Source organism: Hemicordylus capensis, chromosome 4 (assembly GCF_027244095.1).
Source record: "Hemicordylus capensis ecotype Gifberg chromosome 4, rHemCap1.1.pri, whole genome shotgun sequence".
Classification (NCBI taxonomy): Eukaryota; Metazoa; Chordata; class Lepidosauria; order Squamata; family Cordylidae; genus Hemicordylus; species Hemicordylus capensis.
Window position 1 is genome coordinate 138,880,041 of NC_069660.1, and position 26,016 is coordinate 138,906,056.

The 26,016-nt window shown below is 42.8% G+C and overlaps 1 protein-coding gene across 9 annotated transcripts in view; it reads right to left on the reverse strand.

The window, feature by feature from the left end:
- PTPRC (protein tyrosine phosphatase receptor type C) overlaps nucleotides 1–26,016 on the reverse strand; it is a 118,811-nt gene that overhangs the window by 38,410 nt on the left and 54,385 nt on the right. For 5 of the 9 annotated variants that reach the window (XM_053250019.1, XM_053250021.1, XM_053250018.1 and 2 more), the window contains 8 exons: nucleotides 20,812–20,913; nucleotides 19,210–19,236; nucleotides 16,075–16,314; nucleotides 12,999–13,112; nucleotides 12,344–12,493; nucleotides 4,903–5,037; nucleotides 2,654–2,836; nucleotides 1,172–1,371 (listed from right to left, as the gene is read on the reverse strand). In XM_053250019.1, coding sequence (XP_053105994.1) covers nucleotides 1,172–1,371; nucleotides 2,654–2,836; nucleotides 4,903–5,037; nucleotides 12,344–12,493; nucleotides 12,999–13,112; nucleotides 16,075–16,314; nucleotides 19,210–19,236; nucleotides 20,812–20,913 — 1,151 coding nt within the window. Of the gene's footprint in view, nucleotides 1–1,171; nucleotides 1,372–2,653; nucleotides 2,837–4,902; nucleotides 5,038–12,343; nucleotides 12,494–12,998; nucleotides 13,113–14,971; nucleotides 15,099–16,074; nucleotides 16,315–19,209; nucleotides 19,237–20,811; nucleotides 20,914–26,016 lie in introns of those variants that run through there. The other 4 variants (XM_053250022.1, XM_053250024.1, XM_053250026.1 and 1 more) reach the window with 2 other exon arrangements.

A 26,016-nucleotide genomic window follows, 5' to 3' on the forward strand; every position in this document is an offset into this window, starting at 1 on the left:
GTGTGTGTAATCTGGACGGAGACAATGGCATGTAGAGAAGGAGGGGTTTAACCTGTTATCCTTGACATATTTTGATCTGGATTCCCTTTTTCTCACCCTATTGCTGCTATGTATCCCAAGAGGGAAGCTGTGGACAAAACTACAGCCACCTTGGGCTCAGAACTAGCTTCATAGTGCTTTAAAGCCTGGCTCTCTGGCTCTCCTGTTTCTGTTGTGTTCAGAGGTCATTGTGCTAGATTTGTGCTCAAGCAGCCATTCTAGGATCTTTCCTGCTCCTTGTCCCCACTGCAGCCTCTCAAGCCCTGACCCCCAAAGCAGCTCCTCAGGATGGGGAGACCCTTGGGAACAGCATGGATGTGGTGCAGAGGACTGCAGGGGGGTTCACTAGAAACTGGCACAAACACCCCATATCCCAGTTCTGGAGATTCCTCACACCATCTGCAGCCCTCTGTGATGCATTTCATACTGTTTCTGAGGATCCACTGATCCTCAGGAGCAGTTTTTCAAGGGTGGGGGTGGGTGGGTCTACAGTGGTATGGAGGAGAAAGGAAGCTCCCTTTTGTTCATGCTGTTTGTTTGGATCCAGCTTATAATCTTTTCTAGAATGTGAAGCAAATAAATGCAAGTTGTCTCAAGGTCCTCTTTTTAAAAGGCAGTAAGCATGCCTGTAACTCCAATGAAAAGTGGGGAAGCAGGGGGATAAACTGAGTCCTCTACTTCTTTTCCCAAACAGATGGTGGGTACAAGTATTGTTTTCTCTCCAAGAAGTGCTTCATCTGAGTGGCCTGAACTTCTGGATCCAAAAGAGGAGAGGAACTCCGCATTCAGCACCTGTTTGTGCCCACAGTCCTTCATCCAGCTCAAGATACATACATGGAAGTCTACTTCCCAGCAGGGATGGCTCCTAGAAGGATGGTCGGCAATGTAATATGTAAAGATCACAAACAGAATGCCCCCAAGTAGTAACCCTAATGCCAAAACAAATGTGCTCCTCACTTTCAACATGATATGCCCAATCAGTGTCCACTGAGGAAATGTAATGGAAATCTTCAAAACTGTTAACGTAGATCAAATTAAATGAATTTAAAAAAAAATAGATCAATACCAGTGAGATGGTGGAATAATCACAATTAACAATGTCTTAATGGCAATACTAGAATTAAGAACCTACCTCAAATGTATATGATGTCAAGTAGGACAGGTCCGCCACATTAAAGTTACATTCTCTATTTGTATAATTTTTTCCACCCCACTTCAATATATATATATATTGGGGGCCATATGAATGCTCTGGTTCTTTGCAAGTAATGTCAATTGCATTGTTTGTTTTATCTGAAACATGTCCTTGAAGGTCTGTCACAGGATATGGTTCTGTTTAAATAAAAAAGATTATATTAAAGGAAAATAATAGCAGCTTAGGCTGAGCCTGTTAAGGATCAGTTTGACCTGGTTTGAGCCACTCCTCTAAACCTCAGCACTCTCCCGCCAACAGTGCAGCCCACATGGCAGTGGCACGGTTTTGGCCATCTGCAAAGGCCATTTGTGTTACTTCCGTGCATGTGTGGGGTCATTTCTGGGAACAAAAATTGTGTGGTCAAGCAAATAAAAGGTTCCATGCACACCCCTAGCTACAAGTGACAGGCCAATGAAGCCAAGAGAAGGTGGGAGAACTTGCAGTGTGGTTACATCAAGTCCTGTATTATTAATTACAAAGAACACAGGCTCTATCCCAGGCTTGATGAACTCTGTTCCTTGAGTGGAGAGTTTGTTTGCCAGCTGTGGACTTCCAACACTGCTTGTGAATGGTAGGAGACTCACACCAGGGATTCTCAACCAAAGATGTTGTTGAACTTCAACTCCCATAATCCCCAACCAAAGGCCACTGGGGCTGGGAATTATGGGAGTTGAAGTCCAATAACATCTGGGGACCCAATGTTGAGAATCCCAGATTTACACAATACAGTCTGACAAATAATCTGCATTGATTATTTCTATGGGTCACAGATAGGGAATTCCAAAAACCCATGAACATTTTTACTGCTCTTCCTGAAAATCTCTCTTCCCCACCCCCCAATCTTTGTAATTCCTTAGATATTTTCTCAGAGGAGAAACTTCCAGCTTTACCTTGGAATGTTGCTTTTATAGGGGTGGGGGGGAATCAATACCAACTCTATGGTTTCTTAGAAAGCTCTCAGGAAATAAATAAATAAATAAATAAATAAATAAATAAATAAATAAATAAATAAATATGATTTTTAAAAGCACTCATTTAAAGGTCCTCATTTTAAAAAGAAAAAGAAATGACAGTTCATAGTGTCATCTTTGATCCCTCTTTGCTATGTTAGCAAAGTCGTACACGCATTGCCCATAATCCTGACTAAGGCTGCATGTGCGCTACGTGAGATGCTCCCATGCAGTAAAAGGCTAATAGACAGAGATCACTGTATCAGGATTTTAAATAACAAAATTATTTCCATGCAGATATCCTTTCATGCAATTATCTATGTGTAGAATGTAATACATGACTCCTTAAAATAGGAGAGCTGTTGTGATTATATATAGCAATGCTATGTATTTCCTATTCTCTTTTAAATTGAGAAAAATCTATTCATTTCTTCTAAAGTTGGCACTATATTAGTAAAATGCTGCTTACTTTCTGAGGCAGTCTTTATTTCATGACTATCTTCTTCTCCGTCAATTGGTGCTCCCTCCACATTTGTGTATGCCCATACTCTCACGATATAATCTGAGAAAGGCTCTAAGTCATGCCAAGTATAAATGGTACGGTTGCTGGGCACATCAAAAGAATTAGGGGGAGGGGGAGGTGCAACTGGTTCTATAGTTTAAAAGAAAAAGTGGTTAAAAACCTGGAATGGAAGAGTAGGTTAAAACCATCATTATACATATAAGCCAGCTATCAATAGTAGTCCAATAACACAACCCAGACTATACACATGAAGTGGTGGGAATCAGTAAAAAGAGTTTGGTTCAGTTCTTAGTGGCTCCCATTGAGCCCAATGCTACCAAAAACAACTAACCAATCATTATTAGGGATGTGCACGAACCTGTTTGGAGGTCCTTTTATGGGGCGGGGGGAAAGCGGAAGGAGGGGTAAATGCACCCTCCCCTGCCCTTAAAGCGAGACCTCACCACACCCTCTAGCCACCCCGCCCAGTTCCGTGCACATCCCTAACCATTATACAATCTGGATAGGAACATAGGAAACTGCCATATACTGAGTCAGACCATTGGTCTATCTAGCTCAGTATTGTCTTCACAGACTGGCAGTGGCTTCTCCAAGGTTGCAGGCAGAAATCTCTCTCAGCCCTATCTTGGAGAAGCCAGGGAGGGAACTTGAAACCTTCTGCTCTGCCCAGAGCAGCTTCATCCCCTGAGGGGAATATCTTGCAGTGCTCACACATCAAGTCTCCCATTCATATGCAACCAGGGCAGACCCTGCTTAGCTATGGGGACAAGTCATGCTTGCTACCACAAGACCAGCTCTCCTCTCCTTAATCAAGGATCAAAGTTGATAGAGTGCAAAAGCTGACTCTCTGACACTGGGGTCAGACAGAAGCAGGTTGTTATTTGCTCACATGAGGACAAATAAAAGAGGAGGCTCAGATTTCTAAGCCAAGCCAGAGAAGAATTTGGGCAGGTCTAATGTTCACATTGTCCATCCTTTGGGGCATGGCCCATGTTTTACATGTTAGAAAACTGGTATAAGCAAATCAGGTATGGGAATGGACAGTAACTGGATGGGATGGATGGCAGTAACTGAATGGGCAGGAACTGGACCACCTGCAACTGGACCACCTGCAAACCCTATGTATGCTGCCTTGGGTACCACAATAGATGAAAGGCAGAATATGAAAATAGGTACATAAATAAATACTGCTGAGATTGAGTTTACATCCAGATATTTCAGGGATGATATAAATCTTTCCGGTGGGGGAGTAAAGCTAGTCTGTTCTGTTCTTCAGTACATGATATCAAAAGCAATTTGGGATGCAGTGATATGGGCACAAATACTGTATACTGGTGACTTGGTCATTAGTGACATATAAGCATGGTGCTTACAGAGAAGTTGATACCCATCACAATGGTCTTGAGGTATATCCTGAACCTTCTTCCTGCTACATTGGAATGGTGACTACGGACCAAATAGAAGCAGTGGCTAGGGGAAAGGTTAAAGATCTGTCCCCTCTGCGCTGCTTCTCCCTTGCACCCTCCTCTCCATGTACAGATGATGTGCCAGTAGGAGTCTGGATTATGCTCTAAGTCTATTGTATAAAGTGTGCCGTCAAGTCAATTTCGACTCCTGGCGCCCACAGAGCCCTGTGGTTTTCTTTTGGTAGAATACAGGAGGGGTTTACCATTGCCTCCTCCCGTGTAGTCTGAGATGATGCCTCTCAGCATCTCCCTATATTGCTGCCGCCTGACATAGTAGCAGCGAGGATTTGAATTGGCAACCTTCTGCTTGTTAGTCAAGCATTTCCCCGCTGTGCCACTTAAGGTGATAACTATTGTATAGCTAAGGTATTTTTTTCAGCTGAGGCATTTTTAGGCAAGCCACTTATTTTATTTTATTTCTTACATTTGGTAGCTCAGAGAATGACAATTTAATTTTATAAAGACCCCACGATACATATTATGCTAAGCGACTGACTTTCTCGTGGCCACTTTCATACTTGGTCATGGATTTGAACCTGAATTTCCCATTGACATATTCTGGACTTACACATTTTTTTTCAGAATCGCTGATTATATTGGACTGCATTTGAGAGAAAAGAGACTAGTAAGAAAGCAGTAGCCCAACTAGATGCTTTCTGACAAATTTAAACAAAATGTACATTCCAATATAATTGAATGTTCTGGCAAACTTACACAAAATGTACATACCAGTTTTTGGTTTACTTTCAATTTTGCCTTTATAACCATCAATGGGGCCATTTTCTGTGTCTGAGGGCTTTTCCCAGGAGATAGATATAGTTCTTGAAGTCATATTCATGGTAAGATCTTTAGGCTTTTTTGGCTCTGTTTTAGAAATTTAGCAGAAAAGATGCTTTAAAAAGAATTATTCTGTGATTACAGTAACAAATCAACAGATTAGCAATAATAATGATGAGGAAAATGAATGACAAAAAACAATAACCCAGTAGCAACAGATAAAATAACATTCATCAACATTTTGTAAAATATCTTACAAAAAAAAAAAAGGTGCAGCACAAAAATTAAATTAAAAATGACACTTGAAAATAACATATCCTGTCAGCAAACTTAGAGCTAAGAATCAAACTTGTTCCATATTATTTCAATACTAATAAAGCTGCCACTTAATTCTGGCCCCAACAGTGATTTTGGAGTTAATATATTTGGGATAGAATTCTTAGGCATCTTACAAGAACTCTTATAAATTTGAGAGGCCCACCAGGCTGAAAACAGCTTGGTTTGTGCATTGGAGATAGCAATGGGGAATGCTCCATTCAATCTGGGCAGAGGCGTAAGAATAATTCTCATAATGTGTACAGATATATCCCAAGACTGCGTGGCTATGTGTGTGGAGGAGACTAGGCCTCTCCCTATCACATCAGCAGCTTGTCCCAGTGCTGAGAAAGCTCTGTGAAGGTGTGAGGATCAAGCTTCCCCCCAACATCAAATCCTCTTCTCAGACTAGGCAAAGCTTCAACTTCCCCTCTGCCCCCACACATTCCTGTTTACAAACAACGTTAAAAAAAAATGTTATCCTTTCTAAAACATTTTAACAGCTTTTCAAAGAATTGGTTGCTAATTGGGTGGCATTTTCATAAGTAGGAATCAAACAAAACTGTTGCTCCATTCTCTAATCAGGGTTTGTTTTTGTTTTAAACAGTTCCCACTTACTCAGAGTAGTGTGGTCTTTTGTAACTCTGACCATAAGTGAATGGGTCATCTACCATTTCCAATATCTGTTACTTTATGCGGCATTCGTTTGAAAGATGGCACCAGTCACCATCTTTCAAATGAGTTCTCCACAGAGAACAGAGCAAAACCTTTAGTTGCTTTCTGCATATGAAAATGCTACCCAACAGACACCCAACAAAGCATGAGAGAATCTCCTCCCTCCATGCTGTTTCTGTCATTAGTGTCAGTCTCTTCCACACAATCCTAACTCCCACGGTTTCCCCTAGGTCCCAGAGTATAGTCTACGTGCACACAATACAGTCATCTCCAAGGTGGGCACACCGCAAGTCAGTGTAGGCAATACTGAGATAGATGGACCAATGGTCTGACTCAGTATAAGGCAGCTTCCTATGTTCCCTCTGTCTGCAGCCAGCTTCATTTCTCCCCTGTATGCTAACCCCAGTGCTATGCTTTGCCCCTACTTGATAACTACAGTCTATAAAGTATCCTGTAAATGTATCATATATTGCCCATTATTTCTATCTGTCCCTAAACTTCACTCTCACACGTGTTACTCTGCTTTTCATTGCAAAGTGATCTTGTAATGACCCAGTGCATTAAGATAATGGCTCAGAGTCAGTAGATTCTCTGTGCTCTGTGTATAGCCTCTGCTTTTGGAAGTTCTTATTTTCTTCCTTTTATATTTTCTTCACTGTGCAGTAGTCATCTCAAAAATGTGTGATGTGAACTCCAGGAGTTTGCATTCGCTGCAAAAGCTGCAGCTTCTGTTAGAGAAAATAGCTTGGAATCTGCTTTTCATATTGGAGGACTATACAAGACTGCTTCTGGGTATGCAGTGAGTTAAAAAAGCAATTCATTAATGCTCAGAGTCAATTCAGGGGAGTAGGAGGGCTGGCAATTGTCCTGGGACAAGATGAGGTGGGCACTGTGCTCTCCCCCACCCCACAGCTGCCACTGCCGGGCCTGCCCCACCCCCCACTGGGGGTGCTACCTGGCCTGTGACAGCCATGCTGCTCTCGCATGCATCAGATGCAACGTAGGGTTTTTTGCTGGTATCAGGCACAGAACTGAGGAGCAGGGGCGTAGGGCCTATTGGACAAGGGGAGACAAATGTCCCCAGGCCCGGAAGGTCAAGGCTCTCCAGACCTGTGGCCAGGGTGTGACATCCCCCCTCCCAATGTTTCTCCCCCTCATCCCCAGTGCAGCCAGTGAGCCATTTTTTTCTTTTTTCAGGCAGGAGGATGGTGGCTGCTGAGAAAGAAAAGGGTTAAACCAGCCCAGCAGCAGCCGTCTTTGATTGGTCTTCCTTGAGTTGTGCTCCTCCCCTGCTCTGCAATTCAATGTAGCAGTTGTGTTTGCAACAGGAGGGAGCAGAAACAAAGCATGGCCACAAGGAGAGCTGCTGGAAAGGTAAGTCAAACAAACAAACAAACAAACAAACAAACAAACAAACAAACAAACAAACAAACCCTTATCTGTTTTTTCTGTGTGGTTTCTTCCCTTAGAAGCCAAAGTAAAAAGGGCCGGTGCTACCATTAGGCCAACTAGGCAGCCACCTAGGGCGCAGACCTCAGATGGTACAGAGTGTAGAGTGTCAATGTGTTTGCCTAGGGCGCAAAATAGTCTGGCACCGGCCCTTAATGTATGTACTGTGTTTTTCTCCTTCCCACATTCATGAAGTGTGTGTGTGTGTGTGTGTGTGTGTGTGTGTGTGTGTGTGTGTGTGAAAAAGAGAGAGAGAGAGAGAGATCCCACCCCCAATGGAAAGCCTCCCATGGTGTGTCTATGTCCCCCCTCATCCCCAAATCCTTGGTTGTCCTTGTGTGAGAGATTTTTAACTTTTAAAAAATGATTTTAAATGATTGGGTTCTTCCTAATAAGTCCTGATCCATGTGATCTTCCCTTCAGAACTTGCAATGAGTTGTTTTCCTCTTCATGGAAAGGAAAGCAGGAAGTAAGAGAGAAAGCAAGGGGGGTGGAGTTTATTGGCTGGTCTGTGGTGGTAGTGGTGGTTGTTAAATATATATTCAATTGTTTTTCAACCAAACAGGTTCTCAAAATGGTATACACTAGCCGACCCACACAGAGCATCTGTGCACTCCTTGGGGCTGGCTGTTCCCCCCTCCCTCCTGTCCCACTCTCCCTCCGCCTCCCTCTCTCCTGCCCCACTCTCTTGCCCCCTCCCACTCTCTCCTGCCCCTCTCTCTTGCTCCCTCCCCCTCCTGTCCCACTCTCTCTTGCCCTCCCTCCCTCCCCCTCCCGCCCCACTCTCACTTGACCTCCTTCCCCCTCCCACCCCACTCTCTCCCCCTTCCTCCTCCTTCCACATTCTCTCTTGCCCTCACCCCTCCTGCCCCACTCTCTCCTGCCCTCCCTACTGCGCCACTCTCTCTTGCCCTCCCTCCCCCCCTCCTGCCCCACTCTCTGGGAGGGGGAGGTGTGTGTGTGTGCGTGTGTGTGTGTATGGGGAAGGATGTTTATCTTGCAAGGGCCCACTCATAAGTCATTAGATCCAGGGTCATGCGCAAATGCCCTCTGCAAGGCCATTTTAAAACGGCCTCGCAGAGGGCATTTGCACATGCATGGTGGCCACCAAAATGGCGGCCGCTCGCACTTACTGAGGCCCAAAAGGGGAAAAAAGGCTTCAGTTAACCGGCCGCAGCGGTGATGAGGAGGGCCAGCAGGGGGAGAGGAAACCCGCGCAGACCCCCCCACCCACGGCTTCAGCAAGCCCCCCAAAGGAGCTACAGGTACTTCCTTAACTTTTAAATTAAAAAGAAAGAAAGAAAGTTTGCGGACTGGTCCGGGACTGGACCGGGGACGGGGGTTTCTATGGGGGGCCGGACTGAACTGGCCTGCTGCCGTTCGATGCCGGTCTGGCCTTGAACCAAACCGGGCCAGACAGTTCCGTGCACACCCCTATTTTTCAGTGCTTCTCATTTCCTATGTCTGGAAGCTTAGAGCTCCCTCATGCTGCTGGCATGCTAAGAATCTTGTTTTCATCATGTCCTTGCAGTTTTTCTGCATAAAATATATATGGGGGAAGTGGGAAACAAAGAAGATGGGGAACAATGGGGCCCATCTTCACTTTTTGTCCCTAGGCCCACTCCAGCCTTGCTATGTCCCTACTGAGGTGACAGTGGTGGAGCTGTCATTGGTGCAAAGAACCCCCCTGCCTCCAGAGCCAGCTGGCTCTCTTTTAGGGCTACTGGCTCCCCTCCCCTCCTTTGCCCATTGGTGAGGGTGGGAATATTTTACTTAACCAGTGGAAAACTTTTCTGCTGCTGGTATCTTGAATGCAGGCGGAACGGGGGCTCCCATTCAGCATCCATCAGGGAGGCTGTCCTGCCCCCTGCTGCTCAGTTGATTTGAGGCCATCCATGCATGCATGGAAATCAACTGAGCAGCAGGGGGCATTACCTTGTATTACAACAGGAAAGGAAGCAACATCACGACATTGCATCCTTTTCCTGGTGCATTAAAGGTAAAGTGTGCTGTCAAGTCAGTGTTGACTCCTGGCGACCATAGAGCCCTGTGGTTGTCTTTGGTTGATTATAGGAGGGGTTTACCATTGCCATCTTCTGTGCAGTATGAGATGAGGTTTTTCAGCATCTTCCTAGATTTCTGCTGCCTGATATAGGTGCATTACTGGGGCGGGCGGGGGGGGGGGGCGGATAGCCACATTGTTCCCAGAAATCTTGGCCATTGTTTCCCCCAATAATGAAACTTAATTACTTTGCTTCCTTTCCTGGTGCATTTCAGGGTGAGACCAGGAAAAGAAAGGTGTTGGTTTTAAATTTGCCACTACAGGCAACCAGCATGTTCAAATAAGCCAGTTCTTCACTAAAGGTAAACCTCAACATCCAACCAGTACTATTCTCTGCAATGCTGATACACTGTAATATGTATTAAGTGATTTTCTAATATTGGATGATTTTTCTGGTGAAAATTCCTTTGAAGTTTATTATTATCATTTATTTTACCAAATTTGTATACTGCCTCAAACTTTTGCCTCTGGGCGGTTGAATCGCCTCATGCCCAATTATTGGGCCGATGCAATGCACAGCCTTAATTTTTATTAGTTTTATTGTTTTATTATATTTTTTATATTTTTAAACAGAGAAGTGGCTTTAAAATATCCCAGATACATAAATAATACAATACTCAGATCAACCAGCCATTAGGAATATAGAAAGCTGCCTTATTCCAGGTCAGACTATTGGTCCATCTAGCTTGATATTGTCTACACAGACAGTGGCTTCTCCAAGGTTTCAGGCAGGAGTCTTTCCCATTGCTACCTGGGCATTTTTCACACAGGGCTTTTAGTTTGCATCTCCTCCAGAATGGAGGGTGTGCATTCACATATCATCCAGCTTTATTTTAATTGATTGATTGATTGATTGATTGATTTGATTTGATTTCTATACCGCCCTTCTAAAAATGGCTCAGGGCGTTTTACACAGAGAAACAACAAATAAACAAGATGGCTCCCTGTCCCCAAAGGGCTCACAGTCTAAAAAGAAGCATAAGACAGTCACCAGCAACAGTCACTGGAAGTACTGTGCTGGGGGTGGATAGGGCCAGTTACTCTCCCCCTGCTAAATAAAGAGAATCACCATGTTAAAAGGTGCCTCTTTGCCAAGTTAGCGGGGTCTAATTTATATACAGGGTAAATAAAAACCCACTTTTTGCATCAGTTTATTTGGGCAACTTCGAACGTGCAGTAAAGCCTCGCAGTAAATTTGCAGTAACACCTGCTGTGTGAAAAATGCCATGGAGATGCTAGGGATGGAATCTGAGACCTTCTGCATGCAAAGCAGAGCATGCTCTACCACTGTGCTATGGTCCCATTCTCTAAGGGGAATATCTTCCAGCAGACAGCATTCACATGTATCCACCCATCCAAATGCAAATCAAGGTGAATCCTGTTTAGCAAAGGGGACCATTCATGCTCACTACCTCAAGACCAGCTTAATCCCCTAAAACTGACTGGATCCTGGTCTTTATATCTAGAAGGAATTTAGATGTTGAACCTTGTAAAATAAAACGCTTACTGAAAAAGGTCTATAAGACCAAAGTGGTTGAAGCTCTATCAATGACTAATTGATAATAAAATACCCTATAGCTGGCAAGTATGCGAAAGAAGTCACATGCTGAGCCAGAACCATATTACTCTTTCTGAAAATGTCTTACCAAAAAGGCATAACCACAGGGCACCCCATTTCATATGTGACATAGACAGCCTACAAGTACCATATATCCAGCAAGCATCTGATGAAAAAAAATCTCTTCTAACTACCCTTACAGAAGTCTAATAAGTGCTTTTCAGTATTTTCTGTTGAACTGACTGCAAGCAATTATCCAAGGAAGTAATTTGTATAACGCTGCTTTGTTCTAATGACTAGAAGAAATGTTATTCCTCTGTGCCTAATCCACCCCTGGAAGTTTTTCACACTGGGCTTTTAAAGCCCTTTAACTCACATCTCCTCCAGAATGGAAGGGGTGCATTCACATATTGTGCAGATTCCTCGAAGTCCCTGTGAGTTATCAGGGAGAAATTCACACACAATTCGGATTTTTCGCTGCATTTATAACCAGGGAAAAAGAATCCACTATTTGTGTCAGGTTTTGGGGGACAACTTTGAGTTCACAGTAAAGTCTCCCAGTAAACTCCTGGTAAAGCCTGCTGTGTGTAAAATTCCCTGGTGCAATAAGCCTAAAGAAGTGGTTTGGCTTCCTTTACAAGAGTTTATATATATGTACAGTGTCCCAAGGAAGAGCTTCTGGTACAATTGAAAACTGCACAAAGATCAGATCCAAATGGCTCGCTACATTTACAATTGAATGTATCGCCAATCTGTGAACACCGTGAAGTCAAACCTCTACAGAAATTCCTGAAATATGAGAAAATGTCATATTAGCATATCTGAAAGTATCAGATTAGCAGATGTTGTAACATAGGTGCCTATTCTTTTTAATTATTCCCCTTCTATAGGTGTATTTTTTTCAAGAATAAAACACAGTAATGTAATACTTTATTTCCTCAAATAGTCTTTAGTGATCACATTGTGATATGTAATATCTTCTAGTGACTGACATACTGTGAAAGGGTATGTCAACTCTGTAAGTGCATGCATACAAGTTGCACAAATGCAAAAACTGTGTAAATGATATTACACAAGAGTAAGTCATTTGGAAATAATGGGCTTACTCTTGTGTAACATCACTTACAATTAGCATGCATGCAACATTCCTGGGCTGATGTACCCTTGTGCGGTATGTCAGCTGATATATTTAACTCTCTGGCACACATACCACTACTCTCCTCATGATAAAAGTTTGGTTTCTGAGATGAAGGAAATTTAAATGCATAGCAAAGCATTAATAAAATATTAAAATATTAATTTACTTTAATAAGAAAAATATATGTGATACTCACTTCCATATTTTGTTGTTATTTGGATCTGTTCCGTCTTCACTACATGGTTATTTACATATATTGTTGACATGCAATTATAGTCCTTGTTGGGTGATAAACCGCTTATAATTCCATTTGAGAGAAAGGTGTTGTTTTTATTTGAAGATTTACCTGTAAGAAATTACAAGATATCACGAACATATCCTTTGTATCTCTGGAATACCAGCAAGCCCATACAAAGAATAACAGCAAAAGAAACACTTCATACAAAGACAACTGGATAAATTTTTATATTTCCAGTTTTCAGTAGTATTTTTAATCCTTCATAAGTACTGAAACTATATTCAGACTCATACTTCTTCTAAAGTTAACAAAGTTTCTCTCTCTCTCTCTTGCTCTCTCTTCATATATATATATATCTAAATATCTATATCTATATCTATATCTATATCTATATCTATATCTATATCTATATCTATCTATCTATCTATCTATCTATATATATGTATATGTATATTCATCTTCCTGCGTGTGACATATATCTCTACAGTATATACATACAGGATTTTAAAAGAATAGGCTCCCAATTACAGTTCCTCCTGATTAAAGTTCTTTTAAATCAGGGCATTCTTCATTAGATTAAGATAAAAATGCAAGTAGCTGCTAAAACTCCTACCATCACATTCATAGGAATACATTAATGTACAATTAATCTTTGTAGATATGTTCCATGATAATTTCACTGTGGTGTTAGTTACCCAGGACTCGAACAAGTGAAACAAATCAGGATCTGGAAAAAAAGAAAACCACTGTGATGTATTTCTTTCAGTATTAATTTTGCACTTTTGACAAACAACAGCAATTTAAAAAATATTTTGTATGGGCTTCACAATTTTACACTTAATGAACAATCAAAACACTGCTTTCAATGGTCACAGAAATTCATTTTGCATAAGTACAGTTTATATATTTCATATAAAGAGCCAGTGTGGTGTAGTGGTTAGAGTGCTGGACTAGGGCCGAGGAGACCCGAGTTCAAATCCCCATTCAGCCATGAAACTAGCTGGCTGACTCTGGGCCAGTCACTTCTCTCTCAGCCTAACCTACTTCACAGGGTTGTTGTGAAAGAGAAACTCAAGTATGTAGTACACCGCTCTGGGCTCCTTGGAGGAAGAGTGGGATATAAATGTAGTAGTAGTAGTAGTAATAATAATAATAATAATAATAATAATAAATAATTAACAGACCTGAAATAGAAAGTGAATCATTGCTTATTGAAGTGAATCATTGCTCTGCGCCACCAGAGCCCCTGGTGGCGCAGTGGTAAAACTGCCGCCCTGTAACCAGAAGGTTACAAGTTCGATCCTGACCAGGGGCTCAAGGTTGACTCAGCCTTCCATCCTTCCGAGGTCGGTAAAATGAGTACCCAGAATGTTGGGGGCAATATGCTAAATCATTGTAAACCGCTTAGAGAGCTCCGGCTATAGAGCGGTATATAAATGTAAGTGCTATTGCTATTGCTATTGCTATTATCTTAAATGAGCTGAGATCATATAAGAACCTAGTGACTTAGCACTCATATAGATGAGCACCAAGAAAACCAAGGCACAACCAAGCCAATGTTAATTATTTTTCGTTATCTTTTCAGCATCAGAGTTACAAACAAAGCTACAACCTTTCATCTCTCACTCAGTTCCATGTACTCACTTATGTTGCTTGGCTTATGACAATTTTCTTACATGGTTATTACTTTTCTTTAGGAAAAGTATGTATACTGCCATGTCTGATGGACATCAACATGTTGCTGTATGTACACATGATGGAAAATATAGGCACCTGTATACAGTATGTGTCAAAGACACATGAGGTTGCCATGCATAACGTGTAAACATTTTATACTGTTTTCCACATAGAAGTGATATCCATGAAGCAAAATTAATGGAGAAAAGTAATCACATACAAAATGGCCCTCAAGGCAATCGATTTTAATGGGACTTATTAAGCATATCTTGAGCAAGTTTGAAACATTAGGGTGTGATGTGAGAGTAGAAATTAACATCCCATTGAAATAAGGGGCAAAACTTGCATACATTTCATGCATTGATCTGAACCGCACCTATAGTTGGAACTTAGGTTCTTGCTGCTTTCTGAAACACTCATGATCATAGAGCAGTTTTCTGGGTGGCACTTCTAAGGGCATAGCAACCTACTTATTCTTAAAACTTAAGCGTATTAACATACCTACATTTCAGATTTAAACCGACCTAACAGTTATTCCCTTACAGTACGCTCAACAAATTAAAACTTCCAAGATTCTTTGGAGGTAGCCATGACAGCTAAGGTGTCATCAAACCAATGCAAATTTGTAGTATAGATATGCCCTAAGGCAGGGGTTCTCAAACTTGGGTCCCCAGATGTAGTTGGACTACAACTCTCATCATCCCCTTTCACAGTGGCCAGTATTATTTGCTCCTTACTTCAATGGCCACCATTGCGGTTGGGGATGATGGGAATTGTAGTTGAACAACATCTGGGGACCTAAGTTTGAAGGTCCCCAGATGCCCTAAGGGTATTGCATCTGTGCACTGTATCTGGACATGTTTGATTGGTCTGCTTGCACAGCTGGACTCCATGTTGCTGATGACTTACTGTATGTTCTAAGATCTTGTTTTTTGCTTTTCTGCTTTTTCCAAAAAGTGAATGTAAGAACTTCAATGTAAATCCTGACCTTAAGTTATAGATATATCTTTTCCTACAATAACCTTGTAGAAAATCTCAAGTTAGGTTGAAATACCATTCCTGTTGAAGTAAATAGCAAGACTGTTAATGATTTTAGGAGAGCAAGACTGCAACATTTCTGCTACTACCTGCACATTTTGCAGTACCAAACATCATACAGGAGCCTTTTTAACTTTCAGTCTCTCAAATAGTCTCTGTACAAATAAGGGCTATTGGAACTTCTTAGACTGGACATCACTATACTTCAGTTGACACAAGAAAATATTTAAATGCCTCCCAGTTCCCTTTCTCCTGTCTCTGAAATAACCCCCAGAGGGAGGAGATCTGGTCTTATGGTAAGGTAAAGTGTGCTGTCAAGTTGGTTTTGACTCCTGGTGCCCACAGAGCCCTGTGATTTTCTTTGGTAGAACACAGGAGGGGTTTACTATTGCCTCCTCCTGTGCAGTATGAGATGATTCCTTTTCAGCATCTTCCTATATCGCTGCTGCCTGATATAGGTGTTTCCCATAGTCTGGGAAACCATACCAGCGGGGATTCGAACTGGCAACCTTCTGCTTGTTAGCCAAGCATTTCCCTGCTGTTCCACTTAAGGTGTAGCAAGCATGAATTGTCCCCTTTGTTAAGCAGAGTCTGTTCTGGTTTGCATTTGAATGGGGAGACTACATGTGAGCACTGTAAGTTCTTCCCCTTAGGGGATGGGGCTGCTCTGGGAAGAGCAGAAGGTTTCAAGTTCCCTCCCTGGCATCTCCAGGATAGGGCTGAGAGAGATTCCCGCCTGCAACCTTCGAGAAGCCGCTGCCAGTCTGTGTATGTAGGCAATACTGAGCTAGATGGATCAATGTCTAACATGGTAGAAGGCAGCTTCCTATGTTCCAATGTTCCATAACCCAGCTAAGATATACATTCCTAATAACGCAGCATTAACTCCCCCAATACCCCAGTTAGTTTAAAAGGCTGCACTGGAAAACAAAAATTCTATTTTTAATTAAGAAAACAGATTAAAAAGTGTTTACCAGGGGGGACTTGAAACTCCTCTGTTTCAATTAGTTCACTGCATCCACTAACATTTGCTTGTATTGTGTAATGTTCACATGGTTTAAGTTCAGAAATTTCATTGTTCCCTTTGCTCCATTCACATTTCTGAGGGCTGCAGTTAGCCATCAAAACATTTTCTTTTGGATTATTAATTGCAAGTGTTGCACTGGCAGTGAGGTTATGATACTTATAATTAACCACAGAAAGATGGATATTGCCTACAAAAGAAAAGAGAGAAATACTGAAACACATATTGCTCTGAAACAGTTTTTTTTTTATAAAAAAAAATCAAAACAAAAACATAGAGGATTGCATCCAAAGGAAGTTATATATCACTGCATGGATTCCGGTGTCATAGATACCAAATCTAAATCAATGTTTCATGTGACATCTCCAAACTCATTGGCATGCATTCCTCCCCTGCCACCCATGTGTTAGTCGGAAGAATTCTACTTCCAACTGTGGCTGGCAATAAACTAAGATTGGTTGTGACATCTAAAACCAACTGACGTTGGTGTATGCTCACCAACGCACTTGAAAAAAGCTGAGATCTGAAATGCACTTCAAATTTAGGTTGCAGATTATAGTTTCTTTCAAGCACTTTGGTCAAAATGAAACAAGAAAGATAGATTTGGTCCTGTCTATCTGATAGACTTTGGATCGGTCTTGCAACTGATCTTGATTTGCTTCTAACCACAGCCAAAAGTAGAATTCTTCTCATCCACACACAGATGGGGAGGGGAAGTGAGTACTCCTGTAACTAGGAGATGCCACATTAAACCAAGATTGAACTTGGGTTCCATGTGACTTTTGAACCTAAATTTCCTGTTTTTGCTGCCAGCCTGGGACTGCAAAAGACTGAAGATTGTCAGGTACCTGGCAGGCCACCATATGCAGCTGTTGGACAGCATGCAGCTCCATGGGCCACAACTTGTGGAGGTTTTTTTTCAACGTGTGAAGCAGGTGTAGCAAAATACTTCCTGAAGCTATTTGCACATGGATGCAAAGCTAGGCTAAGGAAGCCCAGCCTGGTTTTGCACATGCGTGTACCATCGGGATCAGTGGCAAACCCGCCTATGAAGCTTCCCATTAAAATGAGGTTAGGAGAGTGAGCCACAGCTCACAGACTATGTCACTCTTGGGGAGGGGAGGGGGATCCCTATAATGAACTGCACACTTGCATGGTGCATTCTTGGAGCTCTGGGGTTGGGGCAATGCGTCCCGGCACCCCGACCCTTGGAGCTGCCAGCAGCAGCCAGTGCTTGTTGGGGCGGGGGATCTGCACACACAAGGACAATGAACTGCTCATGTGTGGGAAGGGCTTCCTCCCCACAAACCCCATAGTCCTTTCTCACTGCTCGGGAGAAAGGGCTCTTTCCCTCAGTTGCAGTTTCTTGAGAGTCCTTTCCTGTATATCCTACCCCATTTTACTTATTCAAGGGCTGATCCAATAAGAGGATGATGTGCTTTTAAGAAAAATAGATGTTTAAAATGTAGAGAATGACCAACATTCTAACACTTTGTGTGGGCAGAAAAAAGTGAGAAGAATGAAGCATGGGGTGGGGGCATGATTTCCACTTATTTCCTCTTTGCTTGCTTGACTCCGTAAATATGTCCCTGAGTGCTGAACAGAAGAGGAGGTGGGCAAAAATCACTCTCCGTGCATGCAGCTGAACTGCATCTGTTGTCACTGCATGTGGGATAGTTTTCCTGCCCATGCAAAGAATTAGTTAGGACTGTCTTTTATTCTCTCTTATGTTATTTAGATGAAAATTGTCTGATGATTATAAAGCAAAAAAAAAATTAAAAAAAAAAAAAAGGAAGTGGGGGAGGCATTTGTAAAGCAACTGAGCATTCTGGCCAGTGTATGTTTTACATTCACAACTAGCTAAAGCAAGAATCACTTTAGGCTTCATGTGTGAAAACAACCTTAGTATTTGGGCCTTAAAGATATCTGTAAAATCAGATATCTGTTATGGTATTTCCATTAATAAGAATACCTATTATGGTATTTCCATTAATACAATCTTTATTGTTTTAATGGCAGATATGCAGAGGCTAAATGTGATGAAGGAAACACATTTTGCATATGGCCTTCGGGCATAATGCCAAACTGGAGATGAACTCACTTCAGGTTCACCGCCAACATTGTCTGAATGATCAGAACCGTGGTTCCTGAACCCAACTGCAGCTCTGATTTTACCCCCAAACCTGGGAATGAACCCTCAGTTTGTACTGGTTTCACTCACCCAACTGAGGGTCCGTTCCCTGCAGCATGACGTCCAGATTGAGGTTCCTCCCTTAACCGGAGTTAAGGGATGAAGCTCCTCCCATGGGTATTCATGCCATCGGCTGTCCTTCCAGGGTCAGAGGAAGCCCGCATAGCCAGTACTGCCCCCATTGACAGCTCCCAAAGTGGGGATTTGATCATCTGGGAGTGTGGGGGGGAGGGGGGAGTAAAATTGTGGGTCCATTGGATCCCTGATGTGCCATTACGTGTGAAGAGGCCCATGAAGAGGCCTCAGTCTGCATGAGCTCAGATGAACAATCCCAGGTAATGTGGGGAAATGAGATACTCTAGTACAGCCTTCTGAGACATATTGAGATATCCTAGTACAGCCAAGTACAGCCTTCTGAAACATATTGTAATGTCAAGTACCAATGAACAATAATGGAAATTAAGTCCTGCAGGTGACTTTCTATCATCCTAGTGGCACAAATGGATATACACTATACTACTCTGGGAAGGGAACAACATGCAGGAAAGAGGACTCCAGCATATATATGAGTGTCCAAACAGGTGCTAGCAGTGACTAAGAGATGGATCATTTCTGAACTAGATTTTGTTCACATGTATACAGCTGCACAGATCTTGTACAGATGAAGCATACATGTGAATACCCCCTGGGCTGATAGTGAACTGCCAACCGGATTCTAGAAACTAGACATTTATAGAGAGCTACTTGTATGCATGACTCATTCATATAAGATGTCTGAGATCATTCAAGGATTTTTGAGAAATCCTTTTGTGAAGGATTTTGTAAAGTCTTTTATAAAGTTAGTATTCTTTCTTATTCAAAATGGTGAATTTCATCTCCAGGCATAAAACTTACTGCAGTCCTTGGGAGTAGAAGGTAGTTCTGTAAGAAAGAAGACAAAATATGAGAAGGTGATTTATTGCAAAGTCTTGAAATGAAGTGTTAAACTTCATTGAGGAGCATTCACACTTTGAAAGTGATTTTTGGCCAAGAGCATCAGATTTCTACTTATAGCACTCTGATTTGTTCCATTTTCTTTGTCTTGAAACCTAAACAGAATTAGCTATACTGTATTGATTAATATGAATCTTTCATAATTGCAATAAACTAATGTGTTTATATTCAACATGGACTATAAACCACTGTTCAGCACTTAGGATGTACTCCACAAAGCCTTTTGGACTGATGCAATGTGCTCCCCAAAGCCAATGAAGACAGTTAGACCCTAACAAACACTACAAGATAGACCTGGAACACTATATGATCCAGCTTGTAGCTTCTGCAGCTGGCCTTAGCAGTTACAAATGCTCCTGACCAGAAGACACACCATAGCTTGTTGCTCTAGGTCGGGACTGGTTGTAGCTGGTTGCAGAACCAGTTGCAGAGTCTTCAGTGGATGTCGCACAACCACTGGGTAATTTCGTAACTTGAAGTTTACTGAGACTGCCTGTGTTTATATTGGGATGACCAATATAATCATCAGAGGAGAGCTGGTAGAGAGTAGAGCTCGTCTTGTCCTGGTCTTGTCCAGTAGAGCTGGTCTTGCAATCATGACTTGTCCTCTTAGCTAAGCAGGGTCTGCCCTGGTTGCATTTGAATGGGAGACTAGAAGTGTGAGCACTGTAAGATATTCCCCTCAGGGGATGGAGCCGCTCTGGGAAGAGCATCTATGTTCCAAGTTCCCTCCCTGGCTTCTCCAAGATAGGGCTGAGAGAGATTCCTGCCTACAACTTTGGAGAAGCCGCTGCCAGTCTGTGAAGACAATACAGAGCTAGATAGACCAATGGCTTGACTCAGTATATGGCAGCTTCCTATGTTCCTATCGTGTTGGTGCAACAGTAACTGTAGATCAGACTCTTACCAATTACTCATGGCCACAAAATCAGAGTTATTGATTGTGACTTTTATGTCTGTTTCATGAGAAATATTTCCTGTGCAAACCTCCCTGAATTAAAATGGAAGCTTATAATAACACTTTAATTCTCTTGTATAAAGGTGCCTCCACCCGATTTTGGCTGATTCCCTCCTAACCCCATCCCACACCATTCTAGTAGCTTTTGAAGGGGCTGCATTGGGATTGAGGGAACACTGGAGTCATCAATTATAAATATATAAACTAAATTAAATTATTTGATAGCTTTTTTAAAGATAGGCAAATTCTAAACTCTGTTCCAGAGCATTCTTGTAAAATTGGAAGAGTAAGCATGTGAAAATCATCTGGGAGATAACAGTACAATATCCAACTTCACATATGATGGGGCTGAGTCCTACTGATTCCTCGACCAAGTCCTAGGGTGAAAATCAGAATTATGGAGCAATTTTTATACATGTTGTATTCATTTGAAAGCACTTGTGCAAGAAAATATTTGATGTCAAAGAAAATTTGTATTGCATTCAGATTTAGCAATGCATGCATGCAGTGTCAAGATTACTCTTAAATGTGTGCATGTTTGTCACCTATTTTGCCAGTGGTGATGGCTGTGGGAGCTGGAGTACTGTTTGTTGAAGTGTTGCTGGATGGTGAGATGCTGGTATGAGTGAAAAAATTATTCTGATCACCTGCCAGGAAACAAACAAAACAAGTTACATTAAGTCTGGTAATTACAGTTATAATATCCACATGAATCACAACAACCTTCAAACAGAGCTGTAGGTAGAGATGATGTGTTAGACAATTATAGGCCTTTCTCCAGCCTCCCATGGTTGGGCAGGTTGACTGAGTGGGTGGTGGCTTCTCAGCTCCAGGCAGTCTTGGAGGAGACAGATTATCTGGACCCATTTCAAACCAGCTTCTAGGCACGCTTTGGGGTGGAAACTGCCTTGGTTGGCCTGATGGATGAACCAACTGGGAATCATTAGACAGAGTGTGACTCGGTTAGTCCTTGTGGATTCCTCACCAGCCTTTGATACCATTGGCTATGGCATCCTTCTGAGTTGCCTGAGAGCTCTGGGAAGCTCTTTTACAGTGGGAAGACGGGGAAACTGTTTTACAGTGGTTCTGTTCTTGCCTCTCAGGCAGATTTCAGATGGTGTTGCTTGGAGACCGTAGCTCTTCAAAGCGAGAGCTTTTGTATGGAGTCCCACAGGGCTCTGTGCTGTTTCCAATGCTTTTTAACATCTACATGGAACTGCTGGGAGAGATCATCAGATGATTCGGTGCAGAGTGCTATCAGTATGCTGATGACACCCAAATCTATTTCTCTGTGTCAATTTTATCAGGAGATGACATAACTTCCTTAAATGCCTGCCTGGACGTGACAATGAGCTGGATGAGAGATAACAAACTACAGCTGAATCCAAGTAAGACAGATGTATTTATTGTGTGTGGGGGGTGGGGGGTTGGAATTCAGGAGGTGATTTAGATCTACCTGTCCTGGATAGGGTTACACTTCCTCAAAAGGAACAGGCACACAGTTTGGGAGTAATCCTGGATCCAAACCTCCCCTTGGTGTCTAAGGTTCAGGCAGTGGCCAGTAGTGCTTTTTATCAGCTTTGACTGATATGCCAGCTACATCAATTTCCTGAGATAAATGACCTTAAAATGCTGGTACTGTACATACATTGGCAACCTTCAGACTGGACGACTGCAGTGTGCTCTGTGTCGGGCTGCCTGTCCCAGTAGCATGCCAAGCATGTACTTGACCACTGAACTACAGTTCCTCCTCTCTATAAGGAGCCTGTTGATTTTTTTTATTTAAACCGTGCAGTTCTGCTCACACGCAACCTAACCCAGGCTAGGGAAACCCAGCCTAGGTTAGGCTGTGTGTGAGAACCGCCAAGATTGGGCCCAGTCCCGGTGGGGCGGCGCCACCTAGCCTGGCTTTTTAGCCCAGCTTTTAGTCAGTGCTAAGGGAGCGAGTGAACCCAGGTTTCCTTATCATGTGTCCTCTGAGGCTGCATCCAGCTCGAGGAGACACAGAGACGAGCATCTAGAGTGCCCATCTCCTGGGGGAATTCCCCAATGTACCACGATCTGTGCGTGATGCATTGTCGGATACCTGGAGGCCAGGACACGCTGTCCCAATCTTATTATTATTATTGTAGCATTAATTAAAATTACAGATTTTTAAATGGTCTGTATTATAAACAATTGTAGAAAATCGCTTCCACCTGCACCCCCTCATTGGGCTGCAGAGCAAGACTGCAGTACAGCTAGACTCCAGCAGGTCTGCAAGGGCAGAGCCCTTCTTCATCCTGAAGATGTGGGCCACGATTTGGAACCAGGATTACTTTCCTGACTAAATTTACACATGCAAAAGGAATCCAGGAATTTGCTACCTATGAACGGTTTCCCATATTTTTTACTGGCCCCATTCCTGGGCACAGGACCTGCTCAACTACTGTATGAGCTGTAGAACAGGTGAATCTTTTTCCTGACATGGAGATAAAATGATGTGAAACTCACAGGGATCAGAGCCCGCAAAAAGCTTAGTAGCTTATTTATAAGTAACTTCATGTTTCACCGTGACCCCATGCATGGCACCAGGCTGGAGCATGATTTTTAATATTGGGTTTCTTTGGAAAGCAAATGACTTAGGCCCCTTTTGATAATATATCAAGAAACAGGAATTGCCGATGAGAATTATGCCGAGTCTGGAAATGTAGATGTAAAAGTTGGCCCTGTATCTTTAGAACCCATAGAGGCTATTCTCACGATCGCCCAAAAGTGGGCTAAGGGAGCCTAGCCTGCTTTGGGGCGATACTGTGCTGCAACGGGAGCCATGCAGCTCCTGGCAGCTAGCCTCCATAAATCCCCCTCCCCTTAGACAAGGTTAACAGAGCGAGCGCTCCATTAGCCTCATCTTTTGGCTCGGATGTTGCCGTGGCTCGTGGCGGCACATGAGTAGACCCCAGACCAGGAGGCTGCGAGCACACGGGGCATCCTGGAACTTCTGGGGGGTGCGTGGCCCCTGCCGGCTCCATGGCTAAGCCTGCTCTCCCTGCAAACCCCCTTACAGCTCTTCACACTAATCATGTGAAGAGCCTCATTGTAAAGGCTTTGACCTGGGCAGGGGGAATGGAGCTTTTCCTGACATTTTACATATCAAGAACAGAAATACTACAAGCAACAACGAAGCATGAAGTTACAATTGAGTTTGTACATCGGATCATACTGAACTAACCATCTCACAGAATGCAAATGTATGCTAAGCACTACTGATGCTCTGGGGGCTTTGAAAAGAATAGAGCAAACCTGATGGTGCATGCGTGGTAGTGGAGGGAGAGAATGGAGGAAAGTCAGCAGTGCTGTTCAGCGTCTGATTGCGGAATTCAGTGGAAGAGTTTGAGCCTGCATGAAGAATGAGGGCTGAGGGGCTTGGTGGAATGGGCTCTGTGGTGACAAAAATGCAATTGTCTTATTAACACTGTGATGGTACAAGAGTCAAACAGTAAAAGGGCAATGTGCAACATTAAAAGAAAAGGAGCGAGGAAGGTATTTCTGAGACTCTGAAATTCAGTCAGTGGCACTTCTGTAATATGCCAATTGATGTGGAAAGATCATCAAGCACTGAGACTTCAGTCAATCAACTCACATTAGATTAACTCACTTCCAGGATTCTTTGAACCTGACCTTGGGTTTGAGGGAACAGATACACTTCAGCAACAGGGTCACACAGTCTCCTATCCCACAGACCAATACCCTCAGGCTTAGATACATGGCTTTAGCATCTGTTTAACTGTTGCTGCCGTTTTGTGTTGAATCCATGATTAGGGTTCCAGACCCTCCAGGATTGGTCTGGAAGTTTCAGGAACTGGCATCAATCTCCAAGGGACTGTTGAAAATAATACTGGAGATTTCAGTGGTTTGATATTATGAAATCTATTGGGGGGAAATACTGGAAACCAAAACACCAGGCACAACTTCAGTCAGAGTTGGCAACCCTAGCCATGGCAACCCTAAAGGTAAAGGTAAAGTGTGCCGTCAAGTCAATTTCGACTCCTGGAGCCCACAGAACTCTGTGGTTTTCCTTGGTAGAATACAGGAGGGGTTTACCATTGCCTCTTCCTGCGCAGTATGAGATGATGCCTTTCAGCATCTTCCTATATTGCTGTTGCCTGATATAGTACCAGCAGGGATTCGAACCGGCAACCTTCTGCTTGTTAGTCAAGCATTTCCCCGCTGCACCACTTAAGGTGGCATGGGAACTCTAGCCACTAGCCATGATTCTTTACGGAGCTTATGTGCACAGTGCACATGCTTGCAGCCTGGGCCAGCTCATTCTTACCATTACAGCATTGCCACTCACACAATTTAAGAGTGCCAGGAAAAAAACCAGCATGACCTACTCTTGAGGTTTTAACAAGATCAAGGGCCAAACAACACATGGTGTTAAATGACTCATTAGCCAAATGTCTCATTAGCCCCAGCTACCTTAATTTCCCTAGGTAAGCAGTTGCCAGATCAGAGGTCCCCATGGTTTGAGAATGCAATACATGTGTATAAGAAGGGAGGGAGCTTTTAACCCTTACCTTCTTCTGCAGTTCCCATCCAGATCAGTCCTCCACCCCCTTCCCCCATCATGTCGTATTTGCCAAACAAAATGTTCCCACTGGCACCCATAGGAGCTTTTTTTCTTGGCTGACAGCATGCATGGGTAAGCTCTGGATTAGAAACGCAGCTGGGAGTGAGGGTAAACTCCCCTACCTCCCACTGTGGCCCCATTTCGCAGGGGGCTGATCTACCCAAGAAAGCTGGCTGTTTACCCAAGAAAAGGAAAATATGTCAAGGCCAGTGACACACTTAATGTCATGTATAGTTTGGCTCCAAGCTGCTTTTAATGAGGAATTGAGGGTTTTCTTTTTTCGTGTTCTATCCAAACTTTGCACATTTTTACTCTACTAAAAATCCCCATTTTTTTCTTTCATCACAACTACAAAAAAAGTATTTAAACAAACATATTTTCCCTAAGTATGTTTCTATATTTTCAACCCAAACAGCTGGTGTTTGCAAAGTCCACTAAATTAATGTTTTAATGCAAACATATGGAATGCACAGAATTCATAAACATATCTGGATCTTATAAAAGCCGCTCCACTGGGGAGCAGGAGGGGTCTAGAGCCATGCATTCTGTCACAAATATTGTCTACAGAGGAGTTTGGTAATATCCATTCTTTGAGCAAGATAGGAACAGGAGTCAGCTAGCAACCCTAACAGTATTTCCTATATTATACTCAAGCAATATGATCGCTGGTAGAAATGACAACTGTGTGAGCTGCTCATGTGGTTCAGGCTGATTCTAACCACACTAGTGAAAAGGACACCAGCCATGCATAAAAAATAATAAATACAAGAAGAGTTTCCCTGGTGTGGTTAGAACTGGCCCACCTCACATGGATGTCCCTTGCCACACATAACTAGCCAAGCAGAGATGCACCCTTGTGGTCTAAGTCCCCAGCATAAACAGCATCACCAGAATGAGTGACCTGGGCTCACTGTCCTCAGCCATATAAGGGTCTCAGGCTAGGTGGCCAGATTTGGCTTTAAAAAAGCCAAATTCTGGCTTATGGCCCATTTGACTCACGAGTATACCCCTTAGGTTCTGGCAACCCTGGCTCAGGCCTCATAAATATGGCTAGTTCCTCAATTCCTGTTTCATTCACAGAGCTTCCATGCAACAACAAAAATATTTATATACCACTTTTCAACAAAAGTTTCCAAAG